Here is a 23905-nt window from a genome sequence, read left to right as displayed (position 1 = left end):
GCGAGCGATAAGTAGAAGGCGGAGATGATCTCAATTCAGACAGCGCAAGGCTAGCGCAGGGGGTGTCAAGTCGCGGGCTAGAAACGCTTGATGCTTCTGGGCAGCGAGTAGGTTCGAGGGTGAGAGTACAACTGCTACTGTGGCACAGTCAGGGCCTCATACGGAGTTCGAACACTTGCCATCATGGTTGGTCCACTATCTGTTCACGTTTCACGATTACCGGAGCCTCAAATAGCCAATATGGCATGCACAAATACCCGGATAATGGATCCAAACCCCATAGTCAATACGCGCCGACTCATTCATGAATTCTTAGATCGCCCCCTGATTTGCATGCGCGAGAATGAAAAAAAAAAGGGTATTGATTGCTCATAGGGAGTACATGTTTGTACAATCAGGACGCCGATTGGCGGGCAAAACGGCCAGAATGCTGGGCTCATTGATAGGAGTCCTGCTGCGCAATCAAACGGTGGAGTCGTGCAAAAACAGCTGGAGCATGCGACGAATATGCAAATACTGGGCTTTGCTTGTCTGAAACCCTGTCATCCTGATCCTGCAATATCTTCCAACACTGGAGGTTCGATGTGGCGAAACCGCACATTGATTCAAGGCCGGGGGCATGGATAAGATTCGTAACCGTGAATGAGAATCCATTGGTATGCTATGCCATGTTGGGTCAGCAGACAAAGCAAACGCCTAGTTTTTTCCCAAGCCGCGCGAGGTTCAAACGTGTAGCCATGTACACGAAGCCTCTTGCAGCCATCGTCCCGCCATGACCGTGATGCAAATAATCCGTTTTCGCCCACGACCCCGTCAACCGCGATCCGCTTATTTCTTGTCCTTCTTGGCGCCCTTGGTCTTGGCAGTACCCCGGAACTCCTTGGACCTGTTCTTGCGCTGCTTGCCTGTACGCCGATATCCGTCAGCATGTGTCCTTCTGCAATCCGGCCGGGACGACGCCGTGCGCGCGCCCGCCCAACCCGGCTGTACGTACGCTGCTGCCTGCTGGCCTTCTCGATCTTGCTGGCCATGCCGACGCGGACCAGCCTGTAGTGGGGCTCGAACTTCTTCATGGACTCGTTGGAGTCGTAGATGAGAGCGAAGCCGGTGCTCTTGCCGCCACCGTACTGGGTCCTGAAGCCGAAGCAGTTGACCTGGTCCTTGCTGGCCTTGTAGAGCTGAGCAAGCTTCTCGCGGAGCTCATCCTTGGAGACGTTGGGGCGGTTGGGGTGGAGGACATCCCTGGAGGACGCTGTTAGACGTGCTGTGGCGGATTCGGTCGGCGTTCATCGGAAACTTACACAACCATCTGCTTGCGGCCGAGGAGAGGGTTGCGGATGAACTTGCGCGTGCGCAGAGTAACTTGCGAGTCGGACATCTTGACGAAAGGATCGAGGGGACCGGGACGGGCTGTGCTGAAGGTCAGACCGGCACTGGAAGATGCGCAAGGCGGGGGGAAATGCAGGAGCAGGTGGTGTAGGTCGACGTACTGAGAGGGGCTCAAAGGTCCTGCGGCGTGATCCTGGGGATGTGTGTGGGTTGTCGCAGCAAGTTGCCGGTCGTCGTCGGTGATGCGAAGATTCGCAAAAGATCAAAACTGAGCATCGTGGTGTGCGGCGTCGCGCCAAGACTCGCTAAACGCCGCACCGCGCGAACTTCAAACATTCCGACTGCTGCTGCCATGGCCCGCCTGCACCTGCACGCTCACCCGGTCCGGCACGCTCGCCGCCATGAAACTCGCTCCAGGTGAGATGCAGGCCTTGGACGTCTTTCGCGCCCAATATTTCCAGCTCCTCGATCTGGCGCAATTGCGCTGGCCCGAGGCGCAGCTCCTCAAGAGGCCCGACGTCCAGGCATGGCTCTTCGCGGAAATGTTCGACAGGGACTCTATTCAGTTCCCGCCGCCGGAAAGGTACCACATGCGCGTTCTCAAGCGGGTCATTTCCACCATTGAGAAAGCTGTCGACAATCCCGAGGAGGATGTATGCAAGCCCAGTTCTCCCCCTTTCCGCCACGTCCAACCTCCAGTCTCCCTTTTCTCCCTTTATCTTTTCCTTCAATCTCGCCGTGCTGCGCACCACAAGGCGAAGTGCACTGGCGAGCAATAATGCCCCTTTCCATCATGTTCCCTCAACAACAATCATCCCGTCGGTCCAGCGCAATGGTTCCGAGCAACCGCGCGCGCGCTCACGGATACCATGGTGCCGTACGACACTGGGCCGGTGCACATGCAGAGACCAATAGACAGCTGTTGCGCCCAGCTCGCTCCCAACGCATCTTTCTCCGCGATGCGTCAGAATTGCAGTAGACACTTGTTCTTCGTAGACCGTTCTTGGATGTCTCGTACGTACTAATTCATGTGCTTTACCGGCCGTGCAGGAATTATCAGACGATCTCATGTCCTCTCTGTCTCTTCTCCTAGGCTCCAACCTTCCGTCTGAAATGGCATCCGCCCAGGCAAAGTCGTACGTGACTTACAGCTTTGGCAATGACTGTGCAGTCACCCTCCTTGAGTCTCGCGCTGTCATCTCTTCTTCCGGAACCACTGGACTTCGCACGTGGGAGGCTGCGCTGCACCTAGGCGCCTATCTGGCCAGTGAGACCGGCCGCCAGTGGGTCCGAGGCAAGAGAGTGCTCGAATTAGGAGCTGGCACCGGTCTGCTTTCCATCCTGTGCACGAAGCACCTGCAAGCCACGAAGGCCACAGCAACCGATGGAGACGAGGGTGTTGTGGATAGCATCAAAACGAACCTGTTTCTCAACGGTCTCGATGCTCAAGGGGGCACGGACTCAATAGTGCTGAGGTGGGGTCGGAGCTGGACCCTCGAAGAGAGCCTTTACTACGAGGGCTCAAAAGATGAATATGACGTTGTCATTGGGGCGGACGTCGTAAGCCGGAACCAGAGCCACGATTGTGAGAGCACATTACTAACTTACGTCGACACATGCAGACTTACGACAAATCCGTCATCCCGGCTCTGGTGTCCACACTTGCTGACTTGTTGCGGCACCAGCCATCGCTGCAGATTCTGATCGCTGCCACGATTCGTAACGAGCAGACCTTTGAGGCATTTGATGTGGCTTGTCGTACGTCCTCCTTGCACACCAGCCACCTACGGCGAACCACATTGGCTCCACCCCCGGACGATTAGCTTATGATGACGGTTTCAGGGCGGCACCGGTTGAGCGTTAGGGACATCGACTTTGCACCGCCACCTGGCGACGACCAGAACGGGCCGTTCTACCCAAAGTCGACGCCTATCCGAATCGTGCAGGTATCCAGAGCTGGGGACTCCGGTCCATCCGCTGCCCAATGACGCCGACAATGCGTTGGAGGCGGTGGTAGCCTTTGTGAGCGTCGTCATTGAGCCTGGCGGGCTGCGGAAGCGGGTCCGAGCATGCGTCTAGAAGGCGGGCCTGGCGGAAAAAATAGCAGCAGAAGCCGTAGGGCGATTGAACGGGCCAATGTGCTCGGTTTCCGGCGCTGACGACTTGATCGTGGGGCTGACGTCGTGCCGACCTAATGAGAGCTGCCGTGAGCTGTGGTGACCGTTCTCGAACAACGGCCCAGCAGCAGGAGGGTTCACCGGGACGTGTCTTGCGGAGTCATCCGCACGTGTCCCTGGCGGTTCGACCCACGGCCTTTGAAAATTCGAATCGGGCCGCTCTCGCAATCAGGTGCCGGGGGCGCATGAGAGCTCTGCCGCTGCAGGCGTGCAGGCAGCAGAATAATTCCTGCAGCGGACACCACGGTTCCCAGAAGGTTGTTCCTGGAACACGCACCCCGCAGCAACCGGTCAGGTCGGCGGACCCCTCCATCCCTGACATAAGTGAAACTCCAGATCGAGCGTCTCTTCACAGGCGTACCCACTCCGCCGCGGAAGCCGCTCGAGCGGAAGCCTGGCTGCGAATAACAGGCTTGCGGGCACGCACGGTCGGCTAAACTGCCTGTTCGCGCGCGCGACGTTGCGGAAGTTCTAGAGCGCGCACATCGGTGGGCCGGAGCCGAAGGGCGGTGCACGCACACACGGTGGGATCACAGCGCTCGAGGTGGTGTCCTATCATGTGGGTGGATGCGGACGGCGCATGTTCTCCCGGTGCAGGGCGCGGAGAGGACGGCGGCGACGATCCGGGTGGGTGCTCAGGGCCTAGGCAGGCGTGATTCGCGGCATGCGCGTCTGAAGCAGCCCACTGGACGACGGGGGGCCAGGGGGGGGGGGGGGCGGCAGCGGGACGGGATGTCCGCCATGCAGCGCTGGCAGCTGTCTGGGACTCGGAGCGCTGACAGGCTGGCATGGTCCGGTGAAAGAGGTTTTGGGCCTGCGATGTGGAGAATCCGCTCTAAGCGTGGGGTGACTGCTAGTGGATCTGTAGCGGGCGACTCGGCGGGATGATGTGCTTGGTGAGGAATATCGCTCTCGACCTTTGTCCAGCGCCGGTCCGCGCGTTGACCGGTTACCTCGGAGAGTATATGAGAAGCGCCCCCCTCGCGCCATCACGACTCTCACACGGCACAGCCATCAGCTCCCAGCCCTCAGCCACCGCCTTCGCATCTCCCGCCCTTCGACGCCCAGCCGAGCACCGTGCTGGACGACTCACCAGGCGCGCCGCAATCGCACGCCGCACTACCCGCTTCTAGCCGCGCGCACAGTGCCCCTCGGTGGAGCCGCTTAGCGACCGCTGCTGAAGTCCGGATCGACACGCATCGCAGCACCCGTGGTACTTCGCCGCCGTGACAGCAGCCAGCACGCAGTAAGCCTCCCGTTGCGAGCAGCAGCAGCGCCGCCAGCCGCCGTGGCCGCCGTGGCCGCCACGGCCGCAGTGGCTGGCAGCCGCGCTGGTGCCCGGGCAATAATACTGACATTGGCCGCAGGCGTCCGTCCCTGGCTCCGGCTAGCGTCATTGCGCTCGCATCCGCGATAAGCAAACAAAGCCGCCCAAAGATATCCCTATCTGTGGCCCGCCTCTATCTTTGTGTCACTGCCCGACGCCCAGCCCGCAACAGCTCTGCCTGTTCTACTTTTTGCAACAGCGGTGCACGCGACACCTAGCTGCTCGACCAATACGACCGGTCCTGCAAGAGTCCTGAGCCATAAGCACACCACACACCGCCCACATGGCGACCCAACACCCGCAACATCGCAATCCCTCGCACTCTAAAAGGGCCTCGCAGTCCCACCCGCGCGTCTCGAGACCTGCCTTGCTCAAGCGTCACAGCAAGTCGCAGTCCAAGGTCCCCCAGGTCGCCCCGCGCAAGGACGAAGAGCCCGAGGACGACCCCATGGCCGCCAGCTTCTTGAACTTCTGGTAAGCTGCCGCTCCCGTCCCGCCCTTGGCGCCCGTGACGCAATGCTGACTCGAATTCCCGTAGCACTGTGTGCGAGAAGCAAATCATTGTCCCGAACAACTCGATACTCTACTGCTCCGAGAGGTTAGTCTCGTCCAAGATCTACCCGTGGCCGTCCATCGCGCTAACACTGAGCAGCTGCCGCAAGAAGGACAACACCAAGACCATCACCTTTGAGCCTTCGCCTCCCCCGACGCCATACTCGCTCTACTCGGGCGAGGACTTCTCCCCTTCCCGCGACATTGTTCCTCCCCGCTCGCCCACTGCCATTCCCTCAAAACGCCTCTCGTACGGTTACTCTGATGTCTCGGACGACGATACCCCCGAGTGGGCCCAGGAGAAGCCAAAGGAGTCGGAAGCAACTCGTTACTTGAGAATATTCTCGTCGACAGACGTTACGGCGCAGAGGTCCAAGCGGTCCTCCACATCAACAGTGGCGTCGACAACAAGTACAGCGCCATCACTGTCGCATACGCCGACCAGCTCCACCAGCACGTCGATCCCGTACACGCCCGCAAGTCGGCCTCTGCCCAGACGGAACCCTCACGGGTCCTCTTACGGCACCCGTTCCGTCGACCTCGTCAACCCCTTTTCGGCCGCGCACCCCACGACTGCCCCTTCGAGTCTGACTCAATGGTCAGTCAAAAGCGGGCCGAGTTGCAAGATGTCGACCGGGCTCGCTGAGGGTGAGATGGAACTGTTTCAGAAGAAGGTCCCTGACGCGACGTCGCCGAGTCAGGGAAGCCTGAAACAATTGTTTGCCTTCAGTGCGATGCAAGCACCGCCCAGTAGCACGGCATCAACAATGCGACCCACCTATTCTTGATCTGCGTCGCGCCAGGCCGGTCGCTTAGGGTGATTGCGGCCTGCAGACGGGGAAGCGGATGGGTGGTCGTCGAGTCATCGACTTGGTAGCACGAGTTGCTCCACTTTCATTTCCGGACATTTTCTTTTCGTATCAAAAAAGCGTGGCATTGTTTGTTTTTTTTATAGATGGCGGTCATATCATCAGCATCATCACATTTCAGGTGTTCGTCTTTAATATAATCTCCTGGTTCCAGCCCATGTGGCTGTTGGTTCATCTCTCAGGGTTTCAGCGTAGACGAAGGCGCAAGCAGGATTGGGCAACGCTGGCGTTTTGCCCCGGTTCAACGTGCTGGCAGATGGAAAAGAAAAAAAGGGTTCCACATTATTACTACATAGTTTTAGATACCTCACACTCTCCCTAACCTTTTGCTTTTTTGGCGGGTTACTCGGAGACAGCGTCGGTACCAGATGATACCGGGCGCTTGGAAACAAATGCTTCACCGTTTCATCCAAATCTGCAACTTTCAATTGCTATCGAGTGTCACATTCTTGCGCCTGGCTAGCCTTGCCGCCTCCAATTGGTCGCCCATCTAATGTTGATCATGGCGGCACATGATTCTGAAGTCTCCGCCAGATCGTCTTCTACTACACGCCATAACCAAAACAGTCGATGCCAGCAAAGCGTCACCTGCCTCTATTTTTTGGATTCCTATCATTTGATAGAATCCACCGGTCACGGCGTATGTCGCCAGCAAAAGGATCGATCACAAATACAATATCTCGATAGTCGCAGGAGCCGCAGGGGTCGCAGGGGCCGCAATGGCCGCAGCAGCCGCACGACCCGCGCGATGCTCCAGTTTAAAAAAAAATATCACGGGGAGAGTTCACTTTTCTCCTCTTGTCTCACACACATGAAGTGCATGTGTCCGACAACGGGGCGGTAGTAGTGGTACGTACATACACAGCTACAACAATCGGCATCGCGCTGATCAGACCCCAGGCGGCCGGCCGACGGGCCGGTCGGAGGGGAGGTGGGGAGGTGGGTGGGTGCATACATACACCATACATACATTTTATGGGAGGAGGGGGGGATTGGCAGAGTGCATTTTTTTCCCTCTCTCTTTCTTTCATTCTCTGACAACAACAGACGTCAACTTATGCATCACGTCTTCTTTTTTTTTTAATTTTCTTTTCCCGCTCGCAACAGCGATCCGCCCATCCCCGGCCCCCATGAGATTCTGCATTGTTTTTTTTTTGTTGCGCTACAGCACTGTGACGTGTTGAACCCCTCCCCTCCCTAGGTCCCCCACCGTCCGTTCCCTGGAGGGGGGAGGGGTGGTCCCTCTCTGCGCGCATTGCCCGCGCGCGCTTCCGCTGCAGAGCTGCTGCAAGGCCACCCAAGGAACGGACATGGCATAGCGGGGAAGGAGGAGCAGCAAGAGGAGCTGCTTCGCTGCGCGTCTGCGCCAGCGCGCGTGTCTGCAGCGCGCCGCGTCTAGTGTTTCCTGGTCGCCGGGCTCCCACTCCCACCCCCCTGACGGCGGAGGGAGGTGACAGGGGCTGGGGGGGGGGGGGATTGAAGGAGGGGTGGAGCTAACTAGTGTAGGCATGCGCTGCTGTCTGTCTGTCTGTCCGTCCGTCTGGCTGGCTGGCTGGCTGGCTGGCTGGCTGGCTCTGGTACCCCAAACGCCGGCGGGCTGGCGGGCTTGGGGCGCCTCGCGCGGCGCGCCGTCCGCTGCACCATCATCACCACCACCCCCTTTCCCCGCCTTGGGACGACACGCGCGCGCGCAGGCGCAGGCGCAGGTGCAAGCGCAGGTGCAAGCGCAGGTGCAAGCCCCCCACCCCCCTTCCACCCCCCGCTTGCATAAGGGATCCACATTGTTGCGTGTTCCTTTACCGGTGTGCCGGCTTCTGGCGACATTCGAGAAGAAAATGGCACCGATGGCGTGCTGCAAGGCCGGTAGGTACCTACTGGACAACGGGGGGGGGGGGGGGGGGGGGGGGCTTGTTGGTTTTTGGTATGGTGCTTTTTCCTTTGTCCTGATTCTTTGAGTTTGTTTTTTCTTTCTTTCCACTTTTTGTTTTCTCTCTTTCTTCCTCTCTCTCTCTCTCTCTCGTAGCCTCGGTTTACGTTTTGCAATGGTGGAATTTTTCGGCGTTGCGCGATTTCATGTTGTGTTTGTGCGTGCGCTTGCGTGAGGCTGGATAGCTGGGCGGATCCCGCAAGGCTTGCTGGTGAGGGTGCTAGCGTTGGAGCCGTCGGTGTGGCCGGCTCATCATCATGCTTTTCGTCTTGTTCTCGATCTCAGATGGTATTGCGGTGATGTGCTGAGACATTTTCGTGTCGTCTTTAATGCGAATTCCCCGGGCCTGCTTGGCGGGATCCCCACGCCTCTTCTAGTGACAATAAGCCTGCACAGAAGAGCCTTTATCTTCAATGCCTTCTGGTTCGCTCGACCTACCATTCTCGACTCGATTGCTGCCTCAATGGCTCCCCCACGCAGCAGACGGCCCCTCTGCCTTTGTGCGGTGCGCCCCGAGCTTTCCGAAGTAAGGCGGCAAGAGGCAAGTAGTGGTACTAGCACTTAGTGGTAGACAGCAATTGCGGGAAGTCCGGGAGCAGCGGCGAGGCGGTCTCGGCCTGGGCAACACGACCCCAAAAAGAGCACAGAGGAAGTTAAAAAAACAGGAATTTGGCGACAAACGACGTCAACGTCTGCACGGGCGTCGGTGCGAGTGCGTGGCAGTCAGACCGCATCGTATGTCTCGTCCATGGTCGTGGGGTGGCCTTGGCTTCTGCGTGCGAGCGATCCTTGGGCGGCCGTGTGAGAATGCGGGGCGCATTGTCGAATGTGGGTACGGTATGGGGAAAGGCCGAGGTCGATGATGGACGGTGTAGATTAGCCGTTGCATGTTCGGTTCAGCGGCTGCCGTGGATATCAGGCTCTTCATGAATCGTATCCGATGACTAGTCATGGTCATCTGCATCATGATGGAGCAACACCAACTTTGACATGTAGCTTCCCTCCATCTTGCCAATGCATCGCAGCAATGGCTCGTTTCTTGACAACGGGCAAGGCCGCAGATGTGTACATTACCAGTTGATGAATCCAGCTGACTTCTCTAACACTGACTTCCACCATGTCCTGACAACGGACGTCACCTACTACCTCGCCGCCGCATCTTCCTCCTTCGCCTTGCATGCTCCTCTGCCGCCGCCGCCTCCGCAGCAGCCGCCGCCGCCGCCGCTGCTACTGCTGACCCTGTGCCGAGAATTTAGATAAGCGAACAGCGCGTAGCCCCAATACAGCTGAAGCCAAGAATAAGGGTCCAGATTGGTCGAGAGCAGCGAGCAGCTTATGATGCCGGATACGGCAGGGAGGGGCGGGCTGACGTGAGAAGTTTCGGGTTGGTGGCGCTCCAAAGGATCCAACAGCTCTGCGAAACGAAGATGATTTGGTCAAGCCGTGAAGATTTGTCCGGTCGTCGTGGGGGCGGCGTTAACCCCGGTCGAGACGACGACGACGGACGACGGACGACAACGACGACGTGCCATAAAGTGAAGCAGTCCCTTATTATACACACTGCAAACCGACCGACAGCTCCCGTATCTGCACATCGAAAATGCATGTCATCCTCACCGGCGCGACGGGCCTAGTTGGCTCGGGAGCGCTCGCGCAGATCCTGGCCAACATGAAGGCAGGCGGACCCATCTCGCGCCTCTCCATCCTCAGCCGGAAACCGGTGCCCATGGCCGAGGGCGCGCCCAACGTGACCGTCATCCAGCACAAGGACTACGAAAACTACCCGCCCGAGCTGCTGAAGCAGCTGGACGGCGCCGAGGCCTGCATCTGGGCCCAGGGCGTCAGCCAATTCGAGGTTGGCAAGGAGTGCGTTCCCGTGCCGCCGATGCCACCGCCCGCCATGCATGAGTGTGAGTGCTGATGCAGTTCGCAGAGAGTACATCAAAATCACCCAGGACTACCCGGTCGCCGCGGCCAAGGCCTTTTCCGGCCTGCACGACCCGTTCAAGTTCGTCTACGTCTCGGGTGCGTGCGCCTCTCAGACTCCCAGCCGGACGACGACCGTGTGGTGGTGGCCGGGCTAGCTCTGTATAAGCCGTACACTGACGTGCCAGCAGGCGAGGGCGCAACCCATTCGCCCGGCTTCTTCACCCCCATCTTCGGCCGCATCAAGGGCGCCACCGAGCTCCAGCTGCTCGGGCTCCCCGCGGCGGGACACCCGTCGCTCGCGCCGTACGCGGTGCGCCCCGCCGCCGTCGACAGCGCCGGGCACGCCGAGGTCATCGCCGCGCAGAAGGGCCGCATGCCCGTGAGGGACTACATGTCCGCCGTGGTCGGCCCGCTCTTCCGCGCCCTGCCCAGCGGCTACCTCTCGCCCACGGCGATGCTGGGCGATTTCTTCATCAAGCTGGCCGTGGGCGACGGCGCGCCGGTGGAGGGCGACGACGTGCTGGAGGGAGGCCGCATCGTCCCGAACAAGGCGTTTAGGAGAATTATGAAGCAGTCTGAAGGCAGCGGCAGATAGAGGACGCGATGGGAAGTCGGTTGGGTTAGCGGAGGCGTTTTGAGCGGGGCCATTCTCCAGAGAAAGTGCCCCAGGACTTCAACCTCATGGAGAGGTATATGGATTTTGATCAGCAGCAGTAATGATTCCCCAACGAGTGGCATGGATAGAGAATTGGCATTTAGACAAGCGATGCCGGAGAATCGCCGGGCGGCATTTTTAAATTCGATGGACCGAGCACGTCCCTGTTCTATCGTTCTTCCCATACCGGAGCTCTGCCTAAAGATATGGCTTTCGCCTCCAACTCGAATGAAAGTCGTATAGGTTGCAGAGCCACATTGACATCTAGGTTCCTGATTCGCCCGTTCATGCATGCATGTACTGCATAGGGCGCGCGATGCCAGCCAGCATATAAACCCGTCATTTGCTAGTTGACTTGGAGGAACCGACATGCACACCTCCCCATACTACCTACTCATATACACCTACCACGCCTAGATCACAACTTGCACCATGGCCGTCCCGTCCTTCATCCGCCCATCAGTGGCGCGAGAGATCAAGACGATTGACATGCACACGACCGGAGAGCCGGCCAGGATCGTGTACTCGGGCTTCCCAGACATCACGTACGGCTCCGCCCGTCGTCCGCAGCCTCGCCAGCCAAACTGATTCCGCCCAGCGGCACCCTGCTCGAGCAGCGAGCCACGGCGCTCGCCGAGCACGACCACATCCGCCGCAGCCTCATGTTCGAGCCGCGCGGCCACCCCGACATGTACGGCGCCGTGCTGCGCCCGTCCACCGAGCTGGTCGACGCCGGCGCCGCCCACATGGGCGCCCTCTTCCTGACCCACGAGGGCTACAGCACCATGTGCGGCCACGCCACCATCGCCCTCGCCCGCCTGCTCGTCGACTGCGACGACCCCTCCATCTTCCCCCGCCGCCCCGACCTGCCCTTCGACCCCGCCACCCGCACCCTCGAGCTGCGCCTCCACGTCCCCTGCGGCCTCGTCCGCGTCACCGTGCCCGCCGTCCAAACCTCTTCCTCTTCCTCCTCCTCCTCCCCCTCCACCCCCACCACCTTCCGCACCGACCCCTCCCGCCCCCGCATAACCTACCTCTCCGTCCCCAGCTTCGCCCTCCGCCCCCACTCCCCGCCCCCCTGCATCCCCATCCCCCCCTCCCTCCGCTGGCCCCAACTCCCCGCCCACACCACCCGCATCGCCTCCGCCGCCCTCTCCTACGGCGGCGCCTTCTCCCTCATCGTCCCCGCCCCCGCCCTCGGCTTCCCCGCCACCGCCCTCACCGCCACTTCTCCATCCCAGATCCCCGCCCTCCGCCGCGCCGCCACATCCCTCAAACGCGCCTTCAACGCCGACCCCGCGCTCCGCCGCACGCTGCAGTCGCACCTCGACCCGGGCGTTCCCGCCGAACTGCAGCAGTCGACGGTGTACTCGGTCTTCGTGACCGAACCCGGCGCGGGTCGCGTCTTGGACGGCTGCGCGGGCGCGGAGACGGGCCTGTGCGTCTTCGGCGACGGCCAGGTCGACCGCAGCCCGACGGGGAGCGGGGTGCAGGCGCGGGTGGCGCTGGCGGTGGCGAGGGGGGAGCGGCGCGTCGGCGAGGGGTGGGCGTATCATAGTCTCGTGTCGAATGGGTTTGGTGGTGGGGGGGAAGGGGGGTTCGTGGGGAGGGCGGTGGAGGAGGTCGAGGTCGAGGTTGGTACGGCGGGTGGGGGTGGGGGGGAAGAGGGGGGACGGGAAGTGGTCAAGGGGGTGAGGGTCGAGGTTAGTGGGTGGGCGAGTTATACGGGGTGCCATGTGTTTGTGGTGGAGGAGGGGGATGAGATCGGGGCTGGGTTTTCGTTTGAGGCGTTGGGGGGGTGAGCTGGCTGGGTGCCTTGTGGGCTTTGTCTTTTTCCCCCTCCCCTCCCTTAGACGGTAGGGGAAGGTTGGTGGTTGGGGGTTGGCTTTTATGGTGATTTGGGGGTATATGGAGAAACTGCCCGTGGGATCAACATGTGGTATTTCATCTCAATGTGGAATCGTCTCGGGTTAGAAAAGACGGTGTATAATGGTTTGAAAAAGAGAACCAAACGAATCTGAGCGTGATAGAATTTCGCCATGCAACACTCCTCCCGCCAGAGCCCGATTTCAACTTTGGAGCAACTCCAACTCCCTCTCCCATCTCGACTTCTTCCTAGTCTTTGCCTTCTTGGGCGGCGGAGGAGACGACCCTTCCATTATCTCAGGCTCTTGATCCTTACTCAATCTCGTCCGCTTGCTGCCGGCATTGGATTGCTTCTTCGGAGTGGCGCCTCTCTTTCGAGGTCTTTTTGGATTGGACGACGGCTTCAGCTCCGCCACATCTTCGCTCTGCTTCACCTCTGCCGATACAAGCGAGATCTCCGGTGCTTCTAACGGAGGTGGCGGGGTCGGTGCTGGCGTAGAAGACGGCATCTGCTCTGGCGGAGGTGTCGGGGTCTTCTCTGGCGTGATGGGAGTAAGAACACGAGGAGGCTGCGTTTCCGGCACTTGTAACTGGCCATTAGAAACCGCAAAGGATTCACCAAACAGCAGCTGGTCCAACCCTTCGTCGTCGTAGTCGTCGTCGTCGTCGTCGTCGTCGCCTGGAGTCGCTTTGACTTGCGTAGTCGACGTCGTCTCGCCCCGACCCACCACTGTCGACGAGATGCGTTCATCCAGCAAACCCAACTCCTCTGCAACCCTCACAAACTCCCTCCACAACCTCCTCCCCTGCCTCACCCTCATCTCCCTCCACCACCCTGCCACGGCGGCCTCCTCCTCCGCCACAACCCCGTCGCTACTCCTCCTCACCTCCTCCCCCTCTTCCTCCGGCCCCTCCTCAAACACCACATCCCTCGCCCCACCCCTCCTCGCCCACTCCCTCACGATAAACTCCACCCCACCCTCCCCCCTCTCAACCGCCCTCCCATCTCCCTCCCCATCCCCCGCCCCGACCACCTCCCCCCTCCCAAACACAACCCCCCACCTCCCCCACCTCCCCCCATCTCCCTGCTGCCCACCTCCCCGCTGCCCCTCCCTCCACCGTCCCGAGTCCCGCCGTCCCGAGTCCCGCCGTCCCGAGCCCCGCCGTCCCGAGCCCCGCCGCTTCGGCGGCAATGGCACCAGCAACAGCAACAGCGCCGCCAAGCTCGGGCTGTCGTACGCGTCGAAGCAGCGGGGCATGCGCACGCGCAGCCGGCGCAGCCGCGTGAAGCGCAGCGCCGCCCGCCGCCACCACGCCTGCCAGCCGCGGGCCTCGCGGGCGAGGAAGATGGCGCTGCGGTGGTCGGGGCCTGGGTTTGGGTTTGGGTTTGGGTTGGCGGGGGTGGAGGAGGCGGCTGGTGTTGGGGTTGGGGTTGGGGCTGGGGCTGGGGCTGAGGCCGGGGTTGGGGTTGGGGTTAGGCCGTGTTCTTCTTCTTTTTCTTTCTCTTCTCCTTCCTCCTCTCCTTCTTCCTCCGCTACTGGTCCTGTCCAGTCTTGGTAGCGGATCACCAGCTCGTCCGCACACGCGGCGATGGTGTTGGGATCGGCGGCGGCAGTGGCGGCGGCCGTCGTCATCATCGACGTCGTGGTAGATGTGTCGACGGAATCGGCGCCGGCGGCTGCATCGAGGGCGAGCTGCCGGCCCTTCTTCTCCTTCTCCTTCCCCTCTTCTTCCTTTCGCAGCGGCTGAGTCTCTGCCACCGTGGCAGTAGCCGAGGGAGTAGTAGTACGCCGCGACGAGCCGTCGTCACGGCGGACGAGGTCGGCATCGTCGACGGGGATGGTGAGCCATGAGGCGTAGTCACGGTCGGCGGGATGTCCCACGACGGTGGCGCCCCAGTACAGGCCTGCGTTGGGGAAACAGGAGCGAGGCCGGTTGCCGACGAGGAGGCGGACGGGGATGCCGGCGTGGGACAGTGCGTGGAGGGCGCCGAGGATGGGGGCGACGAGGCGGCGGGCGATGGTTTGCGTTTGGTCTTCCCCCTCAAGTGTTGGGAGCTCGATGCCTACGTTCCATGGGAAGTTGTGGGCGTCGAAGAGGGGATCGACGTCCCAGAGCGGTGCCCAGCCGAAGCGCTGGTGGAGGAGGCGGAATGCTTGGATGGATCGGTCGTCTTTCGCGTCTCCGAAGATGCCGGTGAGGGAGGACTGTGAAAGATGCGGGCCTGAGCTGATGAAGGAGAAAGGGCTGACGGGGATCTCGTTCATGAATTCTTGATCGTTGCAAGAGAGGCTGTCGCAGTGATTGAAAGCGTCGGCCAACTGGATCAGGAAGTGGTTCAAGCCGGGGACTGGGCTCTCATGTCTGTTGGTCAGCAGGTATTCCGCCACCAGTGCACTTTTGTCGTTCAAGACGTAGTCAGGCCCAGGTTGTCTCTCTGCTGGTAGTTGACTATTTGCCCATTGGTGAAGATAATCCCTGGTCTCTCCGTTCTGTAGTTGTCTGACTGTCCTCTGCGGTGGAAACAGCTCCACAGCGAGTGACTCGTGAAATCGCCCTTTCTCAACTCCTTCGGTTGATTTCTCGTACTCGCACAAGGCGTTATCACGAGCAGTTGACTGGCTTCCTGAAAGCACCACGTTTTCGACCTCATCCTCGCCCGCATCGTCTCTACGAACATCCGCTTCCCGCCCCGAGGCAAACCGACGAAGCACATCTCCAAAAGAGACAGAGACCCTTCTGATGTTCGTCCGCTCCCGCAACATCCCAACCATGCGCGGCGCAAACTCAGCCTGGTAGAACTCAATCGCCCGCAGAGAGTCCGGTGCGTTGTCCTCGAGTCCCTTTACGATTGTGCAGAAATGCGCGTGCGAGCCTCCGTCGTCCTCTGCGCACGCTCGACGCGGACGCCACAGTCTGCTCAGCGCCGGACTGAGCGAGGGCCCCCTGATGGCAAGTGTCCGGAGCTTGCTGCACTCCGCGATCACTGACGTGACGTCCAAGTCGGCCGCCTCCGCCTTGCGACGGCTGCGGATTTCCGCATCGGCGTCGGTCTTGTCGTAGTCGTCGGACCTGTGCTTCCAGTTGTGCAGCCGGTCGCAGCCCCAGTGCCTGACCCAAAGTTTCTCGAGACGGCCCCACAGCGCCTTGAGGCTGCGCAACTGTTCGTACGTCTCGAGGTCCTTGGTTATCGTCGATGGGTTTCCCTGAATGTCGGTAGTGGGATGGGAGCCATCGAAGAAGTCATCATCGCAGAACATGGTATCCTGTAAGTCGCTTAGGTCCAGCTCGGTCAGCTTTGGTAGGTTCTCTTCGACCCATTTATAGTCCTTGAATGTGCACCAGTGGTTCATTGCCAGCCGACGCACTCGGCTGCGATTATTGTCGTTGACTGAGTTCTGGAAGGCAATCCACTGGGGTTGGCATTTTTCTTTCCACTCGCGCCATGTCAGGCCGTCAAAGTCGCGAAACCGGGGTACGCTGGTATGGTGCTCCATGACAAAAACCGACTTGGGGCTGCTGCGCGAATGGAGAGAGCCGGACGACTGCAGCCGTGGTGGATTCGCGATGCATATTGCGAGGTCAGTTGAACAAATGCCATTGATGTCTTTGTCTGCCCGTTCTCGTAGAAATGTCCGGATCGAGCAACTTCAGGTCGCGAGCGTCCATGAGAACAAAGCAGCATTGGTAGAGAACGTCACTCCTGGAAACCGTGATAAAGCTGGAAATATGTGAAACAGTAGAGACAATCGATCCCCTGTCAGTAATCAAGGCTGGGCTGTCGTCTGCGGATTGATTCTTGAACGGCCAAGGCGGACGGTGAATCCTTCCCAAGGTGCCGAGGCATTAACGGAAGCTCAAACGCCACGCGCAGGGCTCGCTAGTAAAAACGCAGGGTGCCTTGGCAAACGTTGCCAACAAGCCTTCGCGTGTACTAGAGACCAAGGGGCACGCCAGAGACGAAGACTGTATGCTGCTACCTGGTGATATCAAAAATCCATCTACTGTGAATTCCCACTGAGCAAAGCAGAAAGCGCTGACCAGGAGTCCCGAGCCAAGCACTCAATCGCGAAAAATCACATGCAAGAAAGAGAATCGAAACGACCAATCGTGCGAGGAGTGATGGGATTGAAGAATGTCTGATGGGAACGTGGCCCAAAAGAAACCGGGAAATTCGACGCGGACCGCTGCTCCGCTAAGACCGGTTCAGCTGCACGCCGGTCGATCCCCTGCCGCCGCCGTACCAAAGAGCATCAAGTCGTCGTTCATTCTCGAAACATGGCGCCAGCCCGGCGGCCGCGCTTACTTCTGCATCATAAGCTGCACAAACTCGTTGTCTGCACGTGCAATGTCAGCCGCACGGTTCAATCGCCAGCCTTGCGCGGCGGGGAAAGGGATGTTTACAGTCGATCCTGCCATCGCCGTCCTGGTCCGCCTCGCGGATCATCTCGTCAACCTCGTCGTCGGTCAGCTTCTCACCGATCGAAGTCATGACGTGACGGAGCTCGGCGGCGGAGATGAAGCCGTTGTTGTCGCGGTCGAAGACCTTGAATGCCTCGCGGATCTCCTCTTCCGAGTCGGTGTCCTTCATCTTGCGGGCCATCATCGTCAGGAACTCTGCGTTTCCTCGTCAGCGCCGTCTTCTTCGCGAGCCGTCGTCAGTGGGAGAGGGGGGGAGAATCGTACCGGGGAAGTCAATGGTGCCGTTGTTGTCGGCGTCGACCTCGTTGATCATGTCCTGCAGCTCGGACTCGCTGGGGTTCTGGCCCAGCGAGCGCATGACGGTGCCGAGCTCCTTGGTGGTGATTTGTCCTGCATCGCGTCCGGTCAGCCGTTGCGCGTTCCGCGGTCGCAGTGCCAATTGTTCGCGTGCAATGTCGTGAGTCGTGAAAACAGCAGGTGGGGCAAGGCTGGCAAGAAGCGGTCGGCAGCCCACGCCGGCAGCCAAACGCGTCGGCGAGGGCACGAGAGCGCGCAGGGCGCGGGAAATGAGCGCACAGGGTACATACCATCACCGTCCTTGTCCTGCAGTGGAGAAAAGCATATTAGTAGGGGGTTCGACAGGCTGACAACAGCCAGGAGACCGGGCAGGCAGGCAGGGCAGCCGCGCGGTGCAGGACAGGAGACGAGAGACTTACAAAGAGGGAGAAGGCCTCCTTGAACTCGGAAACTTGCTCCTCGGTAAGAGAGTCGGCCTGGTCGAGCGTGGAGTCAGCGGGCGTTGGGACCGAACAATGTTTCGCACAGGCGGGGTATCAGTAGCGACGCACCATTGTTGTTGTGCTGCGGTGGTGGGGTGGGGGGTTGCAGGAGAGGGGACTGAGAAAGCGTGCGGGTGGGAGAGCGGTGGGAGTCGGTGCGGGCGGGGCTGCGAGGCGAACGGACAGCTGTTATAGCAGTCGGCGTGTTGTTGCGGCTGAGGAGACGATCAGGATGAGGATTGCTGCTTGGTGTCTCTTGCTGGGGCGCGCGCCCCGGGCCAGCAGGCGGGACCAGCACGCACGCTTGGCCGCCAGCCCTGCGCTGCCCCCGGCGAATGGCGCGCCGCTGAGCCCTAGCAAATTACGTTGCCGCCCCGGAGCAGCAGCCACGACAGCCCAGACAGCGCGCTGCGACCACCACCAGCCGGCATGTGAAGCAGCTCCCGCCCCGAAAGCCCCAGTGCCCTACCCAGACTCCCACCCCCCGGGCTCAGCGATGCGCTGGACGCGCTGACGATTCAGTCCCTCACGCCTCCCCCACCGCCCAAGCCATGTGGCGCGACCGCACCAACCTGTCCGTCCCGCCCGCAACCCGCAGCCCGCTCCCCGGCCCTTTTGTGCTGACCCAAGCTCCAGCTTCATCTCCTACCGCCAGTCGTACTCGCACCACCCTGCCAAGCGGAAGCCACTCTATGGCGGCCCCTCGAATGGCTTCGCCGACAATGCCGCCCTTAACGACGAGCGCCGCGGGCTCATGTCCGCCTACGACGATCCGAACGACGGCGATGCCGTCATCGAGATGGACGTGCTGCCGCCGCGCTGGCTGGACATTCAGGACGAGGTCACGGAAAAGCTGCAGGACATATCCGGGCAGACGAAGCGCCTCGATCAGCTACACCAGAAGCACGTACTGCCGGGATTCGACGATGACGACGTCAAGAAGCGCGAGGAGCGCGAGATAGAGCGCCTTACGCAAGAGATAACCCGGGGCTACCAGAGCTGCCAGAATGCGATCAAGCGTGTCGATGCCATGCTGCGCGAGAGCGCTCAGCGCGAGGGCGGCACTAGCAAGGGCGAGGAGGTTATGGCACGGAACCTCAAAGTCTCCTTGGCCTCGCGTGTCGGCGACTCCAGCGCAGCTTTCCGCAAAAAGCAGTCGGCCTACTTGAGGAGTGTGTACTCCACTCCTTTTGATTGCAAGGACATGACTGACCATTCTTGAAGAACTTCGCACCCTCGGCGGCCTATCCTCACCCTCACGTACCAATTCACCCGGCCCTCAGAACCCATACACCGATCCTTCCCTTCAGGAATCCTACGACGATACTTCTCTGTCCCGCGCCACTCTCCAACAAACCGCTCAAGTCCGTTCCCATGTCCGTAAAGACGCCAATGAGGCAATCATTGCGCAGCGTGAACGGGAGATCGACGAGATTGCAAAGGGCATCATCGACCTTGCCTCGATATTCCAAGAGTTACAAACCATGATCATTGATCAAGGCAGCATGCTGGATCGCATAGACTACAACGTAGAACGCATGACCACGGACGTCAAAGCTGCGGACAAAGAGCTCACGGTAGCAACGAACTACCAAAAGCGGACAGTCAAGCGGAAAGCGATGCTTCTGCTTGTCATCTTAATTGTCGGGGCCTTCATTCTTCTCGGATTGAAGATGGGCACTCGGAGCGGTAGTACCAGCGCGAGTCCACCGCCCGTTGTTCCGCCTTCGCAACCGGAACCACCAGTCGCACCGGATCCGCCATCCGAACCAGACACGCCCGCAGAACGTCTCGGCGTAATTGACGGCAGGACAGTGCTGAGACGCGGCGTAGGCGCACCCGACGGGAGAAGCAGAGAACGGTTGCGCCGGCGCAAGCGCAAACTACGGCAGACGGTTGATGATGTCATGGCATTGTTGTGATCTCGGAATTTTTTTTTTAATTAGAGCAACGGCACGCGCTGTCATATCTCTTAGCGTCATGTAGCAGTAGAGTAAGAACAGCGAACGACGAATTATACCAAAATACTCTTAAATGGTCACCCGGAACCGCGGAACCGCAACTGTTGCATCCCTGCTACGAAAGTGCCGCCCCTGTAGACAGGCACAGAACAGGCAACCAATTTCCCTCGCTCAGCCCTAACTCCGTCGTCGTATACTCAACACACACCGCTTTCGCCTTCACCGACCCCGCGGTAAAGAGAGATGGGCACACACACACACACACACACGCAACACAGCCTCGACCTCGTATCCCGTGCGCCGCACCCGACAAGATGCTTCTTCTTTCTTTTCCTTTCGGGAAAGACAGCCACGATACGTAGCCCAGCACCGCCGGGGCCTGATGATGACGACGATGATGATGCAAGATACGCGAAAGGCGTTCCCCGTGCTCTCTCGCTCCCTCCCCTCCCTCTCCTCGCTCGCTCGCTCGCATCGCCTCGCATCGCCTCGCACCAAAGAAACTAATAAGTTAAACTTTCGGCTTCTCCTACGCAGTAACACATAAGCGAGCAAACACGGCCCCCGCGTTTTTGCTGCTGCTATCTTTGGCGATGGAGAGCTTTGCAGCAGTGGAGAGAGCCAGTGGAGGAAAATGTATCTCATTGAACTTCAGCATTCTATTTATCTTTTTCTCTACCGTCTTATTTCCTTTTCCTTTGGGGGCCACATCATCACGTTAGCGATGTGTTTAATTTTGGCAGATAGCCATCAGGGGGGTCAGCGAAAATGAGCGGAAAGAAGAAGGAGAAAAGGAGTGATGAATCACGAATGAATGGGAGTTTCCGTTTTCCATTGATTTTCTTCAAACAAACGTCATCGTATCTACATGCAATCTGCAGGAGGGTTAAGGTAAGGCGAGGCGCGGGGCTGTGCGTTTGAAACATGCCACGGCAGCAGCAAAAACTGTGGGGATGGATGCCAATGCATGCAGGTCCATATGTCAGAGCCAGGGCAACCGACCGTCTGCTCGGGTCCCAAGACTGCGAAGCGCGTATGTATCCAATAAGAGTGCTAGGCATTATAATCTACGGGTCTACAAAAGAACCGTCTCGATCATAAGGGGGAAAAAGGGAAAATGATAGAGAACCGAAGCCAAAGACATCTTCGCACATCATCGCTAGGTCATGTCAGGATCGTCATCTTCCAGCCGTTGATGCTGAGCCAATATCTATCCCTCGGTGAGTACACCGCCACCGCTGCCCGCATCCTTGGTGAAGCCTTCAAACGATGGCAGGTCGTAAGTCCCTTGCGGATCCTGACCGTCCTCATAGATATATTGCCGGGCTTTCACGATGCGATGCTGAATGTCCGTGTGTAGCCGCACAAAATCTAGCCGCACGTCCCTGTTGCATTGCTCTGCGCCTTCGAGCGCTCTGAGCGCAACGTGATACCGAGAGACGTTGTTGGCGAGCATCATGTCGAACGGTGTTGTTGTGGTGCCCTCCTCGCGATACGCCTCAATCGTCACGCGGTCGATTTGCGGCCGGCCGAAGAGCAAGGCCGCAAGCTCATTGCGGTAGCCATGATAGTTGAAATGGATGGGTCGGTTCGACGTGAAGAGCGCGTTGAAGGCTTGCGAGCCGAAACTGTGCGGGTGCGAGCCATCCAGACTCAAGACCATGAGGTCAGTCACATTGACGACACGAACGCGGAGCGTGGGCGCGATCTCGCGGAGAAGCTCTGCGGCTTTCACGACTTCGAAAGTGAGCTCAACACCGACACCGACGAGCACGACATCAGGATCGCGGCCAGAGTCTGTGCTGCAAAACTTGAACACGCCGGCGCCAGCACGACAATGGGCTTCAGCTTCTTCCGGGTCGAGGAAGACGGGCGTAGGCTGCTTGGAGCCGACCATCAAGTTCACATAGTTCTTGGAACGGAGGCAGTGGTCAAGAGTGGACAGAAAGCAGTTGGCGTCCGGGGGGAGATAGACTCGAGCTGCCGCAGGCTTCAAGTTCAGCACGGCTCCGATGAACGATGGGTTTTGGTGAGAAAACCCATTGTGCTCTTGCCTTGTCCACGTGGACGTCTCAATGTAGTTGATGGAGGCGACATCTCCCCTCCAGCGGCACTCTCTGGCCTACTTGGGCGGTTAGTGTGGGGCATACTAAAGGCCTTTTCTTAGCTCAATGACTCACCATCTTTATGAATTTTGCGTATTGAACCATCATTGTGTGGACAATACCGAGGAAGCTTTCGTAGGATGGGAACAAGGCGACTCGTCCTGTTAGAGTGTATCCCTGCATGAACGCTTGACAACAGTGCTCTGATAGGATTTCCACGACACGTCCGCCCTGGAAGCGGGAGAATTCGTCCCATTGAAAGTTTCTGCCAGTGTTTTTGAAGACTTCGTTAAGCTTGTTGCTCTCAAGCTCATCTGGTGAGAATATTCGCAGGGTCTTGGGGTTTTGAACCAGAGATTCGTCAAGCAACTCGCCGATGGCCTTCATGCAACTTGCTTCTCCACCTTTCTCAGCGGCAAACTTCTTCCAGTCTGGCAAATTGACGCCTTCGTAGGGCTTGTAGGTTTCCTTGACTTGCCCGAGCTTCTTGTGGTCTTTCTCTGGGATCATCTCCAGTACCGTGTCATTGGGGGTGCCGTCGGTGCAGAAGAGCTCTCCAGGTTTGTAGCTTTCGAGCCACTGCTGTAGCTGTTTCAAGTGCTCAGGGTCACTCTTTGCCTTGGCAAGTGGAACTTGATGGGCGCGGAAAGACCCTTCGACAATTTCACCATCAACCTTCTTTGGCCCAGACCAGCCCTTGGGTGTCCGCAGGATAAGAACCGGCCACCGAGGCTTCGAGATTGGATTGCCCGAGCGAGCGGCAGTTTGGATTCTCCTGATTTCAGAGAGAGCCCAATCCATAGAGTTACCCAAGTCGGCATCGATGTCGTTGAGGTCCTTGACAATGCGTGGTTGGTAGCCATAGCCAGCGAAGAGAGCCACGAGTTCTTTGTCATCCATGCAACCATAAATGGTGCGTTCGGATATCTTGAAACCGTTGACATGGACGATGGGGAGCACAGCACCAGACTCGGCAGGATCAATATACTTGTAGCCGTGCCATGCGGCTGCAGTGGGGCCGGACTCGGCCTCGCCATCGCCAACAATGCATGGTACAATCAAGTCGGGCTTGTCCATGACGGCGCCAAAGGACACGCCGAGCGCATAGCCGAGTTCGCCTCCCTCATGGATAGCGCCTGGAGTTTCGGCGTTTATATGGCTTGGTGGACCGCCGGGAGTGGAGAATCTGGTTATCAAGTTGTGAAGGCCCTGCTTCGTGCGGGCGTATTCCGGGTAGAACCTACCCATAGAGCCCTCCAACCAGAGAGCGGCCAGGAGGGCAGGAGCGCCATGACCGGGACCAACAACGTAGATCATGTCGAGATGATGCTTCTTGATCAGATAGTTCAGGTGGGAGTAGACGAGAATGAGCCCGGGGCAAGTGCCCCAGTGGCCCAGTAAGCGTGGCTTGATGTCGTCAAAGGTCAGGTCTCGTTCAAGCAGGGCGTTGTCCCGAAGGAAGATCATGGCTACAAAGGCAAGTCAGGACAGTTTCCACCCGATATATTTTCATGGGAAATGTGGAAGTACCTGCAGCAATATAGGCAGCCGCGCGGCGAAAGGCATGGAGCTGAGCATTGTCAAGCTCAGGGAGAGCGGTCTTGTCGAGCTTGACGGCCAAGTCGATGACATGGTCGGGAAGGTGTGAGGGAAGAGGCTCTGGGTTGGGGCGGTCAATGACTTCTCCAGGCATTGTGATGGGCTGACGAGATGCAGCGCAGCCAGTGCGGATTGCAACGAAGAAGAGGAAGCGCAGAATAAAAATGGTGAGTCAGTGGACAGCGACGTGAAGTTCGAGCGTGTACTCGTATGAGGAGCATTGAGGAGCTATGACCACATATGACGGCATCATCATGTATGTCGGCTCACCCGATTAGGGAAACAGCTGTGGTTGGCGTGAGGAAACAGAGAGGCAGCGCAAGCAAGCCGGGGTGGCGTGGACGAGTATCCTGGCAGCAGCATGAAGCTTGACATATTTGCGGGCCCGCAAGTCAGCCAGCTGGGCCG

The 23905-nt window shown here is 59.1% G+C and overlaps 9 protein-coding genes across 9 annotated transcripts; 5 read left to right on the top strand and 4 right to left on the bottom strand.

Annotated features, from left to right (window-relative positions):
- Nucleotides 1-828: 828 nt before the first annotated feature.
- Nucleotides 829-1378, bottom strand: BKCO1_2000063 (40s ribosomal protein s24; the record flags this gene model as incomplete). The annotated part of the gene is made up of 3 exons (XM_020272245.1): nt 829-905; nt 995-1242; nt 1302-1378. The coding sequence occupies 3 exons, from the start codon at nt 1376-1378 to the stop codon at nt 829-831; spliced, it is 402 nt and encodes a 133-aa protein (XP_020131141.1).
- Nucleotides 1379-1730: 352 nt separating this feature from the next.
- Nucleotides 1731-3317, top strand: BKCO1_2000062 (nicotinamide n-methyltransferase; the record flags this gene model as incomplete). Its single annotated transcript, XM_020272244.1, has 4 exons — nt 1731-1982; nt 2380-2889; nt 2952-3087; nt 3172-3317. The coding sequence occupies 4 exons, from the start codon at nt 1731-1733 to the stop codon at nt 3315-3317; spliced, it is 1044 nt and encodes a 347-aa protein (XP_020131142.1).
- Nucleotides 3318-5116: 1799 nt separating this feature from the next.
- BKCO1_2000061 (life-span regulatory factor) lies at nt 5117-6173 on the top strand (the record flags this gene model as incomplete). The annotated part of the gene is made up of 3 exons (XM_020272243.1): nt 5117-5307; nt 5372-5431; nt 5486-6173. 3 exons carry the CDS (start codon nt 5117-5119, stop codon nt 6171-6173), a joined length of 939 nt encoding a protein of 312 aa, XP_020131143.1.
- Nucleotides 6174-9781: 3608 nt separating this feature from the next.
- BKCO1_2000060 (nucleoside-diphosphate-sugar epimerase) lies at nt 9782-10705 on the top strand (the record flags this gene model as incomplete). Its single annotated transcript, XM_020272242.1, has 3 exons — nt 9782-10047; nt 10115-10206; nt 10299-10705. The coding sequence occupies 3 exons, from the start codon at nt 9782-9784 to the stop codon at nt 10703-10705; spliced, it is 765 nt and encodes a 254-aa protein (XP_020131144.1).
- Nucleotides 10706-11197: 492 nt separating this feature from the next.
- BKCO1_2000059 (proline racemase) lies at nt 11198-12567 on the top strand (the record flags this gene model as incomplete). Its single annotated transcript, XM_020272240.1, has 2 exons — nt 11198-11310; nt 11364-12567. The coding sequence occupies 2 exons, from the start codon at nt 11198-11200 to the stop codon at nt 12565-12567; spliced, it is 1317 nt and encodes a 438-aa protein (XP_020131082.1).
- Nucleotides 12568-12834: 267 nt separating this feature from the next.
- On the bottom strand, nt 12835-15984 carry BKCO1_2000058 (uncharacterized protein; the record flags this gene model as incomplete). The annotated part of the gene is made up of 1 exon (XM_020272239.1): nt 12835-15984. One exon carries the CDS (start codon nt 15982-15984, stop codon nt 12835-12837), a length of 3150 nt encoding a protein of 1049 aa, XP_020131081.1.
- A 949-nt stretch (nt 15985-16933) lies between these two features.
- On the bottom strand, nt 16934-17904 carry BKCO1_2000057 (calmodulin; the record flags this gene model as incomplete). The annotated part of the gene is made up of 6 exons (XM_020272238.1): nt 16934-16968; nt 17036-17248; nt 17318-17443; nt 17641-17656; nt 17770-17826; nt 17902-17904. The coding sequence occupies 6 exons, from the start codon at nt 17902-17904 to the stop codon at nt 16934-16936; spliced, it is 450 nt and encodes a 149-aa protein (XP_020131078.1).
- A 479-nt stretch (nt 17905-18383) lies between these two features.
- BKCO1_2000056 (snare complex subunit) lies at nt 18384-19754 on the top strand (the record flags this gene model as incomplete). Its single annotated transcript, XM_020272237.1, has 3 exons — nt 18384-18406; nt 18469-19004; nt 19057-19754. The coding sequence occupies 3 exons, from the start codon at nt 18384-18386 to the stop codon at nt 19752-19754; spliced, it is 1257 nt and encodes a 418-aa protein (XP_020131077.1).
- A 1249-nt stretch (nt 19755-21003) lies between these two features.
- On the bottom strand, nt 21004-23591 carry BKCO1_2000055 (d-xylulose 5-phosphate d-fructose 6-phosphate; the record flags this gene model as incomplete). Its single annotated transcript, XM_020272236.1, has 3 exons — nt 21004-21915; nt 21974-23367; nt 23429-23591. The coding sequence occupies 3 exons, from the start codon at nt 23589-23591 to the stop codon at nt 21004-21006; spliced, it is 2469 nt and encodes an 822-aa protein (XP_020131080.1).
- Between the last annotated feature and the right edge of the window lie 314 nt (nt 23592-23905).

This window comes from Diplodia corticola (genome assembly GCF_001883845.1).
Source record: "Diplodia corticola strain CBS 112549 chromosome Unknown scaffold20, whole genome shotgun sequence".
In the NCBI taxonomy this organism is placed as follows: domain Eukaryota; kingdom Fungi; phylum Ascomycota; class Dothideomycetes; order Botryosphaeriales; family Botryosphaeriaceae; genus Diplodia; species Diplodia corticola.
This window is presented reverse-complemented; position numbering and strand designations above follow the sequence as displayed.